Source organism: Arvicanthis niloticus, chromosome 27, assembly GCF_011762505.2.
Source record: "Arvicanthis niloticus isolate mArvNil1 chromosome 27, mArvNil1.pat.X, whole genome shotgun sequence".
NCBI classification, from domain to species: Eukaryota; Metazoa; Chordata; class Mammalia; order Rodentia; family Muridae; genus Arvicanthis; species Arvicanthis niloticus.
In genome coordinates, this window is record NC_133435.1 from 1,210,554 (window position 1) to 1,223,900 (window position 13,347).

General features: G+C 38.0%; 1 protein-coding gene across 1 annotated transcript; it reads right to left on the minus strand.

The window, feature by feature from the left end:
- Nucleotides 1–8,942: 8,942 nt before the first annotated feature.
- Nucleotides 8,943–10,184, minus strand: LOC143439514 (upstream-binding factor 1-like protein 1). The gene has a single exon (XM_076925893.1). The coding sequence runs from the start codon at nucleotides 10,182–10,184 to the stop codon at nucleotides 8,943–8,945; it is 1,242 nt and encodes a 413-aa protein (XP_076782008.1).
- Nucleotides 10,185–13,347: the final 3,163 nt, after the last annotated feature.

The following is a 13,347-nucleotide window of genomic DNA, read 5'->3' on the forward strand; positions in this document are numbered from 1 at the left end:
ACCACCTCCCAGAAATAGATTTTTTTTTTTATCTGCTCATTTGAGGTTGTAAGACCAAGCCTAAATTAATCTGTATCCCAACTTTTGGTAACAGCACACATAAAAGGACATTGAAGAAAGCTTTTGCATTTTCCTAACTCTCATTCTTTTTCTCACTCTCACTGCCAAGTTAATGTTAATGCCTCCTCCTGAGGCATTTCTTATCTGGTGTTAGTGATTGAGATATCAAGTCTTTAAGTTCATACTCCATTTTAGAGAAGTTAAACTCAGGTAAACTAATATGCTTGTATCTAGCACTAGTTTCTAAATTACCCCCCAACAAAACCTGAGCATAGCTCCAGTTGCTAGGCTAACTGCAACAAGTCCTGCCTCTCCAGGTTAATCTCTGCTAACAAATCCAGCATTTCCAGTTTAATCAACAACTCAGCACCCTGCCTAACAAACACACTCCAATGCAGAGGGAAGAAAAAGTTAAGATTAAGGTTTTACTTCCAGCAGCAGCCAATTATATTAAAGACCATAGTAGCTCTTTAATTATGTGCGTGTCAGGCTAGACACACTCTCACTCCCATTTGCTATAAAACATTACCTAATAGATATTTGGGCTCTTCTCTATCAGTCTTGCATGTTGGCAATGGGCAGAGCCCAAGCTTGAGCTTTAATAATGGCCCCAATATGGTTGCCTCAGATTGGCTCTTGTCTGTCTTTTGGGGTTTACTAACACTTCCTTGGCACTACAATACTACTTCACAATTCCAGTGAATACTGAAGATCAGCTGAGGCATTCAAACTCACTGAACCACTCAACAACTATTGTATTCTTGCCATTTCTTTTGGAAGACAGTTACTGTTGGTCTAATCAGACCACAGTATGGGAAGCCTTGCTAATAAATCTCGTTTTATGACAGGCATAGTGGCACATGCCTTTAATCTAGCATGTGGGAAGCAGAGGCAGGTGGATTTCTGAGTCTGAGGCTTGTCATGTCTACAGAATGAATTTTAAGACAACCAGGTCTACATAAAAAAAATCTTTTGGAAAACCAAATAAATAAATAAATATTCTCCAAAAATATATTTTGACTATTTTATCATTTCTGTTCCTCTAGAGAATGCTGACTAATACAAAGGGTCTTACTGTTTGGAATCTAGTCTTGTTCTTGCTCTGAAGATCAAGCTGATGCCAATTTTATAGAAAATGACCTGTTTCTGCTTCCTGAGTTCTTGGATTAAAGGCCTGTGCTACAAGACTGAGATCTCTTCTGTCTTTTTGATAACTGAAATTTTAGGGTGGTTCTGGAAGTTTTTTGCCTGGGAACACATTAAGATTCAATACAACCAGGGATCACTAGGCTCACCCAGGTAGTTAGGACATCCAATTGCTACTGTATAGACATTTTAAGATGTTACAATTGCTCACCATTTATTGGCCACTGACAACTCAAATAGAAAAATCAGTCAACCATATGATAAGAATAGCTTGGATGAGTGTTGGTACATTATCAGTGATCATTTCTATAAATTTGGCTATCATATACCAAACCTACAAAACTCTAAACCATCTTCAACCTTTTCCAATCTTAGAAGCATGGGTACCTTAATTCTATTGAAAGATTGTAACTTTTATATTAGACAACAAATATTTCCCATATTTTACAGAAATGTCTGTTACAAATGATTGTATGGTCCTATGTGTTTTTCATCTCTATATTTTAGTATTTCACAGCATTTTCTTATCCAGAGTGGTGATCAAAAGCCAATTAAAATGGAAGATGGTAACTGAGTAGGTCATTTTTGTGGCCCTAAATGACAAACAATAATAGTATTTTCAGCAATAGTATTGGTTAGACCAGAAGATTTGTCCTCTAAGTAAAGAGTTAAAGAAGGGTGTTCTCATAAGCCTCTTATTAATATAAAAATGAGATGAATATTGATACTCACATGGGCATTGTGCCTGTATAACACATTTAGGAATACAAGGCCTAGACCCACCCCTTTTTTAACTTTTTAAACTGATTTGTGACGGTTAACCTATGAGTTAAGGGACTATAGCAAATTCATGGTTTTGAGTTTATTGTTAGGGTGTTTCCCATATTTTATTTAGAAATAGCTGAGAGGAGTGAACAGACAACAGTCCAGGTTACCTTACATGGATAGTTGGTTTTCAAAACATCAGAAGTCCATAGAACTGATGCTACAAATATTTATATATTAATGTTCATTTTGATTAGAGACCTGTCTGCTCCTGACAGCTTCCTGTCGTGGATTCTAAGAAGAAATTGAGCATCCTTGGAGATACTCCAGTTGTGCGGTGACAGACACTAGGCAAGAATTGCCTCTTTCCATCTACAGACAAATTACTGTCCAGAAAAGGACACACATGCAGAAGAGTCGACTGATTATATCTGCCTAGACAGAGTAATCAGCCCTTAATAATCCTGCATCACTAAGGTCTGTCAGATGATTCTGGGCCAGAAGGCTGAAGATTTGATGCTCGAATGTTCGGTAGTATAGGGGCTTTTCAGGTGTTCAGCAGTCTCTATAAATTGGCTAAGTCTTAGAAGCTATGCTTAGTGCTTCCCATAACTTCAGTTAACTCAGTCATTCTGGATTTCTGATGGGGTTGAAGACCTATAGTCTCATAACCAATCCTGGCTATTTACTTTGAGAGAAAAGATCTGAGTAGATGGTTTTCAGCTGACATTCATTCTAAAGCCAAAAAGCCAGGATCAAAAGTAAGTGTTTTAGTTAGAAGAGATGACAGAGGTTCTGGTTAGTCAACAGAATGATGGACTGGGTATTAGGACTATCTTGTACCTCACTGGTACAATTAGGAATAAGTATGCTCTAATTGTATTTTGAGAGAAAAGTTCTACTTTAACAGGAAGAGGGATACGTAGGAGGAGCTAAGTGGGAAGGAGTACTGAGAGGAAGAGGTGGAACAAGGAGAGAAGATGAAGAAGAGGAGAAGCTAGGTGATGAGAGAGAGAAAGAGAGGGGGGGCATGGAGGCAGATGTTCACATGTCTCCACCAGTCAAAGATAGTTTTTATATCTAGGTTGGGTATTGGGTTACGATTCTGATTGAGCATTACCAAACTTATAAATCCTTTGATTAACATTTTTAAAAAATCATATAAAAGCAAAAAGGAAAAGGGGGCATGGGACAGGGGTGTTATAGGGAGGGAAAATGGGGAAAGGGGATGGCATCTTAAATGTAAATAAAATATAAAATAAAAAAAGGGTGTTCCCTTGTAATGTGTTGTAGCCACGTGATGTGACATCTTCCTCTATTTCTCTCTGGTCCACTTTCTAAATTCTTGGTTCTTGGGAACATGGAGTTAACAGCCATTGAGGAATAGAACACTGTCGGTTTAAAACATTCTACTGATATATAAGTAGAAGATATTACTGTTTTTAAATTTTTTATTTATTGTCTTCATCAATTACACCAGGAAAAGAAGTAACTCCCTTTTAATTTAGCCTACATTCCCCCAAAATGTTAATCCCCTTGTCCCTTGGACACTATATCCCCAAATTCCTGTAGACATGGCTTGAATGCCCATTGCAATTGTAAGAACCACATTTCTAGAACCTGGCAAGTCTAATGCTGCACACCCCAGGGTTGCCAGTGAGAGAGATAAAATACTCTTTTATCCACTGGCTATAGCCATAGATTGTTGCTGACCTGGGAGAAAGTCCTTGAAGCTATTTTTCAATGTCAGAGGCCATAGGTGGTTATACATCTTTATTCAGTTCAGATAGACATTGATTAGCTCAATGAGTCTCCTTATGGCACATGACAAAATCTGGTGGAAGAGGTACAGAATTAGGCATATTAAACTTACTGTTATTCTTGGAGCCACAGGTCATTGTTACAACCTTTTCACAGGTGTCTTAGCTTCCCACTATTAATTCAAGCTTCTTTAGCCAGTCTAAGTGCTTTCCATATGGCTGAAGCAAAGGCATTGTTTATGTTGCTATGTTACAATTTGGCTTGTGCTGAAGTGATCACTGATAGAGCCCTTTCATCCAAAATATGAACAAAACTCCTTGTACACCCATATTAATGTTTTCAAAAGCCAATTGTTTAATTAAGATACCTACTGACTGAGAGATGACAACTTTTGTAACTTATTTAAGAAAGTCAACAATTTTTTTTTTCAAGAGCCCTGGAATATTTTAAGAAGGTCCTGGTAGGCTCCCCAGGTTAGGGTAGATTTTTATATTCTCTATTTGGAAACTATGTGCTTGGCATTTGCATTATCCAAGGTAATAGTTTTAGTAGCCACAGCCTCCATTTGTTTAAACAGACAGTGAAAGGGAAACAAATAATGATGGGAATGTGATGAAATCCATTGTCTTGGGCAGCCAGTTCCTGTCCAGGAGCCCATTTTTTTTTTTTTTTTGTTTTTTGTTTTTTGTTTTTTGTTTTTTGTTTTTTCGAGACAGGGTTTCTCTGTATAGCCTTGGCTGTCCTGGAACTCACTCTGTAGACCAGGCTGGCCTCAAACTCAGAAATCCGCCTGCCTCTGCCTCCCAAGTGCTGGGATTAAAGGCGTGCGCCACCACTGCCTGGCCAGGAGCCCAATTCTTGCCCACACCAGCCAAGTTCCTGTCCAGGAGCCCAATTCTTACACACTAATCATACCCCTGTGCAGTTGTCACTGTGGTGCAGATAACAGAGCTCATTTCATGAAATATGCCTCAAGAGTCTAGAATGTGAATTTTTAGCAGTTTAGGTTAGTCACCCAAAGAGCATGCAAGAAGCTCTAAGAATCCAGTGTATTTCTTGCCCTGAAATTTTGTCAGGAACAACTACGTCCAAAGATATTGTACAATCATTAAACCCCAGTCACAAGGTGTAGAAGGTTATGCTTAATAGATCACCAGGAAGAAAAAGACAAGTAAATATGAGCAAGAAAATATGTGAAAATATAATAAGCCTATATATCTTAAGAAGTAGCTCATTCCAGCTTCCTAAAATAGGATGTCTGTTGTACAGATCATTCCCATCTGCCCTTTTATACCTTTCCTTTGTCATGGTATTTTATCATAGAAATAGAAAAGTTCCTAATACAGAAATTGGTACCAGAGACCAAGCTGTTGTTTTCATTTGTGGTGGTGGTCTCTTGCAGCAGGTATTAAAACTGGCTGCCAGTTCCCACACTAATAGTGGTACCCATGTTGCAAAGATGACCAAAAGCTTCAGGTTCTGGTGCCATGTTGACAGAATTGAGCATTACAGGAGGGGTACCTTGTTCCAGCTGGGTGTTCTTATCTCAGCAGGCTCTCTGGTGGGACCACACTAGCCCAACCATGGTTGTCTACCTCACGGTCATCTGCCACACCACCTAACAACCAAGTAAATCAAAACTCTAGATGCTTAAAGTTAACCAATGGATTTATATATCAGAAAATACTCAATATACAAGATGCCCACATAATTAGAATTTTTATCTCAATTATCTAACCTTTTGACCTGAGACTGCTAGAGACACGTGGGTATACATCTTCCACCAACTTCCTTCTCCCTCCTTCTTCTCCCCAAACTCCTAGCTCTGCCTCCCTCTTCCTACTCGAATGACAGGGTTTCTGATGCAAATACATTGGGCAGGAAATTTCTTCCACAGTGGTGCTTTTGTTATTGTTTCTGTTTATGTGGTTGTTGTTGTTGTTCTCTCCCCCTGCCTGCCAAGGATTGTGCAAGCCTTTGAAATTTTGGACTAGAAAATTGGTGGAACACTATAAGCAGAGCCTGGCATGCTGTTCTAGTAGAGCCTGGAAGACTGTAGTGCTAAGCACAAGGGAACTTTGGAGTTGTACCTCCAGAGGTAGATTTCAATAGTAAACAACATTCATAACTGGACTGGGGAGAGTTCTCATGTTTTGGCAAAGTAGCTAGCTGCCTTCTACTCCTGGTCTAACAATTTGCCTGGAGTGAAATTTAAAGATTTATTTATATGAGTATACTATAGCTGTCTTCAGACACACCAGCAGAGGGCATTGGATCCCATTACAGATGGTTGTGAGCCACCATGTGGTTGCTGGGAATTGAACCCAGGACCTCTGGAAGAGCAGTCAGTGCTCTTAACTGCTGAGCCATCTCTCCAGCCCTGGTGTGAAATTTAAAAGTAATGGACTAATGTCTTTACCACACAAAGTGTCAATACTGCATAATGATGCCAAGGACTGTGATATACACTACGTTAATCCTATCACTTGGGAGCAAAAGCAGGTGAATCTCTACGCTCAAGGCAAGCCAGATCTATATAGCAAGTTCGAGGATACCCAGGGCTATGAAATACAGAAAACGTGCCTCAAAATTAAACAAAAAGATTCTAGAATGTTGAGTCTGTGGTGTGGTTATTATTGACAATACTTATACAAGTCTACAGTAAAAAGGAGAAAGTATGGCAATACAAGAAGAAATTAATCATGTACTAGAGAGAAATAAGAGCACCAGGAAATTTTTCTAAATTTTTATTTGGTTATTTAATATATTTCTATTTCAAATATTATCCCCACACTGGTTTCCCCCACAAAAACCCCTATTCCATCCTTCCCTCCTCCTGATTCTATGATGGTATTTCACCAACCATCCACTCACTCCCGCCTAACTGCCCTAGCAATCACCTATGCTGGGGCAACAAACCTACACAGGACCAAGGGCCTCCCCTCCCATTGATGCCAGATAAGGCATTCCTCTGCTGCACATGCAGCTGGGCCATGGTTGTACTCTTTGGTTGGAAGCACCAGGAAATTTAACAACACAGATAGGGCATGTGCTAGAAAAGAGGCTGTAATTGTTAAGGGCATTATCACCATTAAGAAAAGGTTGTCTCCTTGGAACATTCAGCCCTAAATGGGATATCTCTCTCAAATCCCTCCCCTGAGAGCTCAGGGAACAGAACAGAAGAGGAGGCAGAAGGAGTATGGGAACCAGAGTGGGTGGGTAGAGGACACCAAGAATACAACTCCCTTTAAATCAACATACTCAAAGTTCACCTGAACTAACAGAGACCAAGACAGCATGCACAGGACCTACATGGGTCTGGATGTGTCCTCTGCAGGCATGTTGTGACTTCCACTTTAGTGTTTTTATGGGATTTTTTAGTGTGGTCACAAGTGAGCCTCTGATTCTTGAGTCTTCTCTTGGTCTCCTTTGTTTGTCTTGTCCAAATCCAATGTGATAGTTTTTGTTTCATTTTATGGTATTTTGTCATTGTCCCTTGGAAGCTTGTTTTCTAATCAGAAACAAAGGGAAGTAGATCTGGATGGGAGTGGATCTGGGTAGGAACTATTAGGAGTAGAGAGAGGGGAAACCATATTCAAAATAGAGTATGTGAGGGGAAATAAACCTACTCTCAGTAATAAAAAAAATACCTTGCTTTTGCACTGGAATAAAAGGAAGGATGAGCTCAAGGCAAGACCTCACCTAGCTAAGCTTCCAAATTCTGGAAAGAAGCCTAAAAATCCCTCTGCTCCTAGTAAGCACTGGATACAAAAGCTATTGTTAGTGTGACTCACGGATGGCAGGGTCGATCTGAGGCTGGCTGTTGCTAGACACCCAGAATACAGCATGGACATTTTACTTTATTTGACCTTATGCTGAAATGTATTCCACAATCTCATTCCTGGGCCTTCAGATGCAAACTGCACTCAACTACTGACTCTCACTAGTAAGTAGATAGTGAGGTCTCTCAACCTCCATAATTACAGTTCTCAACATGTCCCCATTGACTTTTTTATTCTCTGTGTATCTCTAGAGTACACTATAGAGAAATTCCAACATTATATGATTAAAGATAGGACAAAATTAATAAACATCATTCATTTAAGTTGTTAAATTGAATAAGAAAATTATATAAGTAAATTCCATAAGTAGATGCTATAGCTTGAATCAGAATCATAAATCAACACAAATGTATGGTAGCAAATCCTGTAAATTTTAGCTAAAATTAAATAAAAAGACACAAATTTATCACTACTATCTTTTGATATTGTTATACATATTTATTCCAACATTTTTAGAAGCCTAAGTAAACCAGAGAGGTACAGATATAGGAAATGTTGCAAAATATTCATGAAGATAATTGTTTTCTTGGGAGAACAAATAAATAATAATTCACCAAAATGTGAGTGATACTGTACTGTAATTTTTAAAATGTAAATTTCAACTTAAATAAACGACAACTATATGAAGTGATGCACACATTTTACCTGATTTATACATTATACATTTTAAATATCTATCAAAACATCTTAATGCTCTAATAATATGTACATATTTTAAAACTTATATGTGAGCTAAAACAATCAAAATAAATATTTAAGTACAAATATAAAATCTCAAAGTTTACAACAACTGCTGTATAGCTAATATTCATGAAAACAGCTTAGAATATTTACAAGAAAAATCAGTGAGAAGTTATCATTCAATATATTTAATATTCCACTAATCGATGTAATTACAGGACTGTGGTATTGAAGTTGTATTAAAGGCAAATCAGATAAGGTCATAAATTAGGATTTATCTATATCTATGTGTTTGTGTTTCTACTTATTCTGAATATCAGAGGTGAGATTTACTCTTTGCAATAGCAAAGACTAAGAGACCTTCCTAAAATTAAATTATACCAGTTGTATATGCAGTGCTTAATTTGTAATACCGACTTTATAGTTAGTTCAAAAAATGTAAATAGATTATACATGCTATTCAGTCAGGTCTCTTCATAAGCCTAGAAATCTGATGTAGGCCGTACTATGGCATTCCCTTCTCTCCAAACTATACTCCTTTGTATATAGAGAGCAAAGAGTGTAGGAGAGAAAAGCAAGGGAATACAAAAACAGAGAGGACAGTTCCCTGTCTGTCTAGAATGTTTTGGGTTTTGCTTGGATGGTTGTAAACAACGATTTACAATATGAAAGTGGCTAAAATGGAGTCTAAACATTAGGGTTCCCCTGAGGAAGATTTTCATCATCTTCGTCTGTACTGCTAGAATCTGAAGAGGTGCTAGAGTCTTCCTCTTCGCTCTCATCTGTCAGCCTGTCTTCCTCTTCGCTCTCATCTGTCAGCCTGGATGCCTGGAAGCCACCATTATTACTTTGATTAATGTCTGAGGAATCTGTTCCAGAATCCAGCAGCTCCTCTCCCTCTCCAGGCTTTACTTGAAGCTCTTTCTCTGAGGAGGACTGCAGATCATCTGTTCGTCCAAATTTGGGGCTTCTGCCTCCAGACATGCTCATGTTCTTTCGCTTACCACAGATGGCCTTGGCCTCTTTGTACGCAGCATATTCCTCAGGAGACAATCTCTTGAGCCAGAGGTCCAGCTCCACCCAGTATTGTTTCTGTAACTCCTCACTCTGTCTGCTATACAGCTCCTTCTGGTCTTCTGGGACACGATGCCAAAGCCTGCTAATCTCAACCCAGCGTTCCCTAAAGGACAGATGCCTCAGTTCTGGACTTGACCATGCATCTTGGTGAAATTTGTTATATGCATTCATAGGGGGTTTCCTGGGTTCTCCCTGAAATTTCATGTGTGAGGAAAATGCTTTGGGAAATTCCCTTTTTCGAAGAGACTTTATGTTCTTCATAGCTCCTTGTGACTTTTTAGAGACTTTGGTTTGGTGACTCTGGGGCACCACAGATTTCTGAGGATGCCCTGAAACAGAATGCTTTTTCTTGAATTGAATCATCTTTTCTTGAAACTCTTGTTGCTCCTTCTTGAAGTCCTGGATATATCTCTGCTTTATCTCCGCTGGCAGCTGACGGTATTTTTCAGCCAGGATTTTGGTCAGCTGCGTATTGCTGTAGTTAGGGTACATCTCACAGTATTTGGGTCGCTGCTCCTTGTAAAAGCGCAGATAGGCTGTCAAGGGTCTTTTGGGCCGGTGAGAATGTTGCTCGACTGTATTATTTTTGTGAGTTTTTTTCATAAGTTCCTTGGCTTCACGCACCAACTCTGCCAGCGTGCGGAACTTCCTTAACTTACAAGAAATCTCCTTCCATTTCTGTTTGCACATTTCTCCTGAAAAACATCCAAAAGCTACTTTGCTCCAGTCTAGGTCGGCCTGGCTGGTTTTGAATTCTCTGAAGTCATCTGATGGGATATTATTCTTCATGCATTCCAGTAACTTCAGAATGTCTATTTCAGACCATGGAGCTTGGTTATCAGATGATGCCATTACTAGCTTAACTTCTATGCCTACTAATTTCTCAGTTGTGCAAACAGGTCAATAGCAGACTGGACTGATTAGACACACAGAGAGCACTTTGTAGATAACTTCTGAATTTCACAGTTTGTGTGAACCTGTATTTTGGAGGTGAGATAAAAGAATATTAGACTTCATTATTGGAATTTTTGGAAAAAAATCAAATATCACTTTACAATGTGTTGCTTATACAATTAATTATTAACATATAAATGGATAATTTCTCCTTGTGAAATAAAAGTTGTTTGCTTATACGTGATACAGTTATACCCTCTTTCCCTTTTTTTGAAATCTTACTAGAACTTGCCTAACAGGGAATGAAGTTGGTTTTGGTGGTGCACATCTTTAATCTCAGCATTGCAAAGGCTAATTTCAAGGGCAGTCTAGTATATATCTCAAATTTTAACACTATCAGGATGACAAAGTGAGACTTAGAAAGTAAAAGAAAATATAATAAACACCAGGCTGACCAAAAAAGAAAAAAGAAAAAAAGTAGCCCTGGGGATGGAATAAAAGGACAAAATAAAAAGAAGAAAATGATTATGACTAGAAGGAAAAGAATAGAACCAATGTTCATCACTTACACTCGCATGAGCTGAAAACAGGAGGCAAGAGAGTGGCCTTTCTAGACATCCACCTGTGGCATCTCTATGGTTTGAATGTGAAATCTCTAACAAAGGATGGATTTATATAGTCTACAGGACTCTGCACGTATATAAGAGCTTTATGCTGAATCAAATTGAGGTTTCAAACATGCACTTGAAATTTTATTTGGTCACTCATTCTACAGACATAAACCTCAGTAAAAGCAACACCTGTTTTGTAAAGATTCTGTGAAGGATCTGGAGCCTAGAACTTGAACACATAGCAACAGTCTGAGGACTGCTATTCTTTCACCAATATCGTTGTCTCTAGTGTAATTTCTTTGAAATGTAGTTCAACAGAACACTCTGAATATTCTCATAGTTTTTTTTTTTTTTTCAAAAAAATATGCTCTGAAACTTAGCTAATCCAAATTATAAGTAATTTGCTGAGTCTGTTGTTTGTGTATATATAGTTTCAGGGATAAATGCTCTATGTTGGATAACCTATAAGAGGGCTCATCCCTGGGAGAGACTCATTCTCTTGAGAGAGAAATCTTAAGAGTAAACTTCTGAATATTTGAGAAGATCACTGTGAATTATTTTTAAGTAAAACAATGTAAAAACTATAAATTTACCTATTATTTAGAAGTTCCCTACAAGGAGAATTGATTTCAACATCATCTGGATCTAAATAGAAAAGTTACCTTTAATTTTTAAATTGAATCAAAATCAACATTATCAACAACCTTGCTTCAGATTCAGGATCTTCCTGCCTGAATCAGCCAAGTAGCAAAACTGAGTGGTTTCAATTAGTTTTTTATTTCCTTTCTTACTGCTAGGGACAAAGAACAACCTGTGCTAGGCAACCTGTTAGTGAGCTGAGTCCACCAGAAGGAGCTCACTAAGTATATAATATCACTAAACAAATGTGTAGTAAAATAAGACACCAGCAAAATATTCTTTTAAATAACTTTTAAAAACTGGATTTGAGACACAAGACTGTAACTTCTTTTACTGTGGAAGGTTTTATATACACAGCTTTCTAGAAATCCAATAATGTACACTGTTTTGATGCCATGATAAAAATAGAAATGCATGGTATGGTCATACATTTAAAATTCAGATTTACAAGGAACATAAAATAAATGGAAAAAACATGTTAATCTTAGATTTAAAGTGGAAATAGATTTAAATTTTGTAGTTCAACAGGAAACTGAAAACAGTGACATTCTCTTTATTAACTGTAACCAGATCTTTTACCTGAGAATCTTTGAAGTTAGAAAAAGTATAAATTCCTGTAGTCAGGATTTCAGCTTATATCCAGATCCTCTGGTCTCCTCAATGCTTGCAGAAAAATCTGCCCTTTGCTTCAGGGATGCTGTATCTTCTGGACTCTCTCGATGAAAGTTGTGACTCAAAGAAGGTAACCACCGGGTTCCTCTGAACTGAATGCTCTTTTCAGTTCAGAAGAATTTATATAGGAGAACAGGAAGCCCCGCCCTAAGGTGGAGTCTTTACCTATTTTCATGATTCAATTAACTTTTATAAACTCCTCCCCTAGCCCTCTGGGCCCATTCTGAGTGTCCTTTTACACTCATGGCTACTTTTCTGTTGTGTGATGGAGGATGTAGGTCTATCATAGATTCTTTCATTGATGAGGTGTTAATAAATTCAAAGAAACTTTCTGTGATGGTGATTCTTGATTCAGTTTAATCTAAGCTTCCTTACCCCAGTAAGGAGTTCTCTTTCTTCCTGTCCTCTGACTTTCCTAGGATGCATTATGTAGACCAGGCTTTGCCTTCAATTCACAAAAATATATCTGCCTGTTTCCCATGTGCTGGGATCAAAAACCTGTTCCACCACACCTAACTGAGTAAGAAATTTTTTAAATCAGATAATTAGAAGTAGACATACTCAGTCTAGATCTGGTCCAAACCTTCTGGTGGCAGTCTAAATGAAAGGACATGGAAGAAGCTTTTGCTTTGTGCCTGCTTGCCCTCACATCTGGCAGTTTTGTTTATCTTATTGCTTTTGCCAAAATTAAATTCAGCTTCATTAAGATTAGCACATAGACTAAGGACAACTAACTTTTTAGAAATCACCCAGGACCCTAGGGACATATTTACAATGCAGAGACATCCAATTTCACGGGCTCAACAACTACTAGATTCTCAGTCTTCTGGTTGTGAGACAGTCATTGTTGGGCTACTCTGAACACATACTATTATCCAACCTAATAAATCCCCTGTTAATTTTACAAGTCATTTTATCGGTTCTGTTCCTTTAGAGAATCCAGAAATAATAGCAAAATTTATTATTTCAAATGTCAAAATAAAATCCACTCTTCTATTAGTAATAAATACTAATTTGATAACTATGTTTCTTTGAGGGTAGATTATGTATTTTGGAGCTTAGGATAGGTAGCATTGAACACAGTTGATCTTTGTACAGAACAAAAAGCATTGATTGAATCAGCTGCCCACCAGTTTGTTAGACCCCACCATGATCACCCGTATTCCTTTTCTCTCCTTCCTTTCTTGATCTTTTCAGCT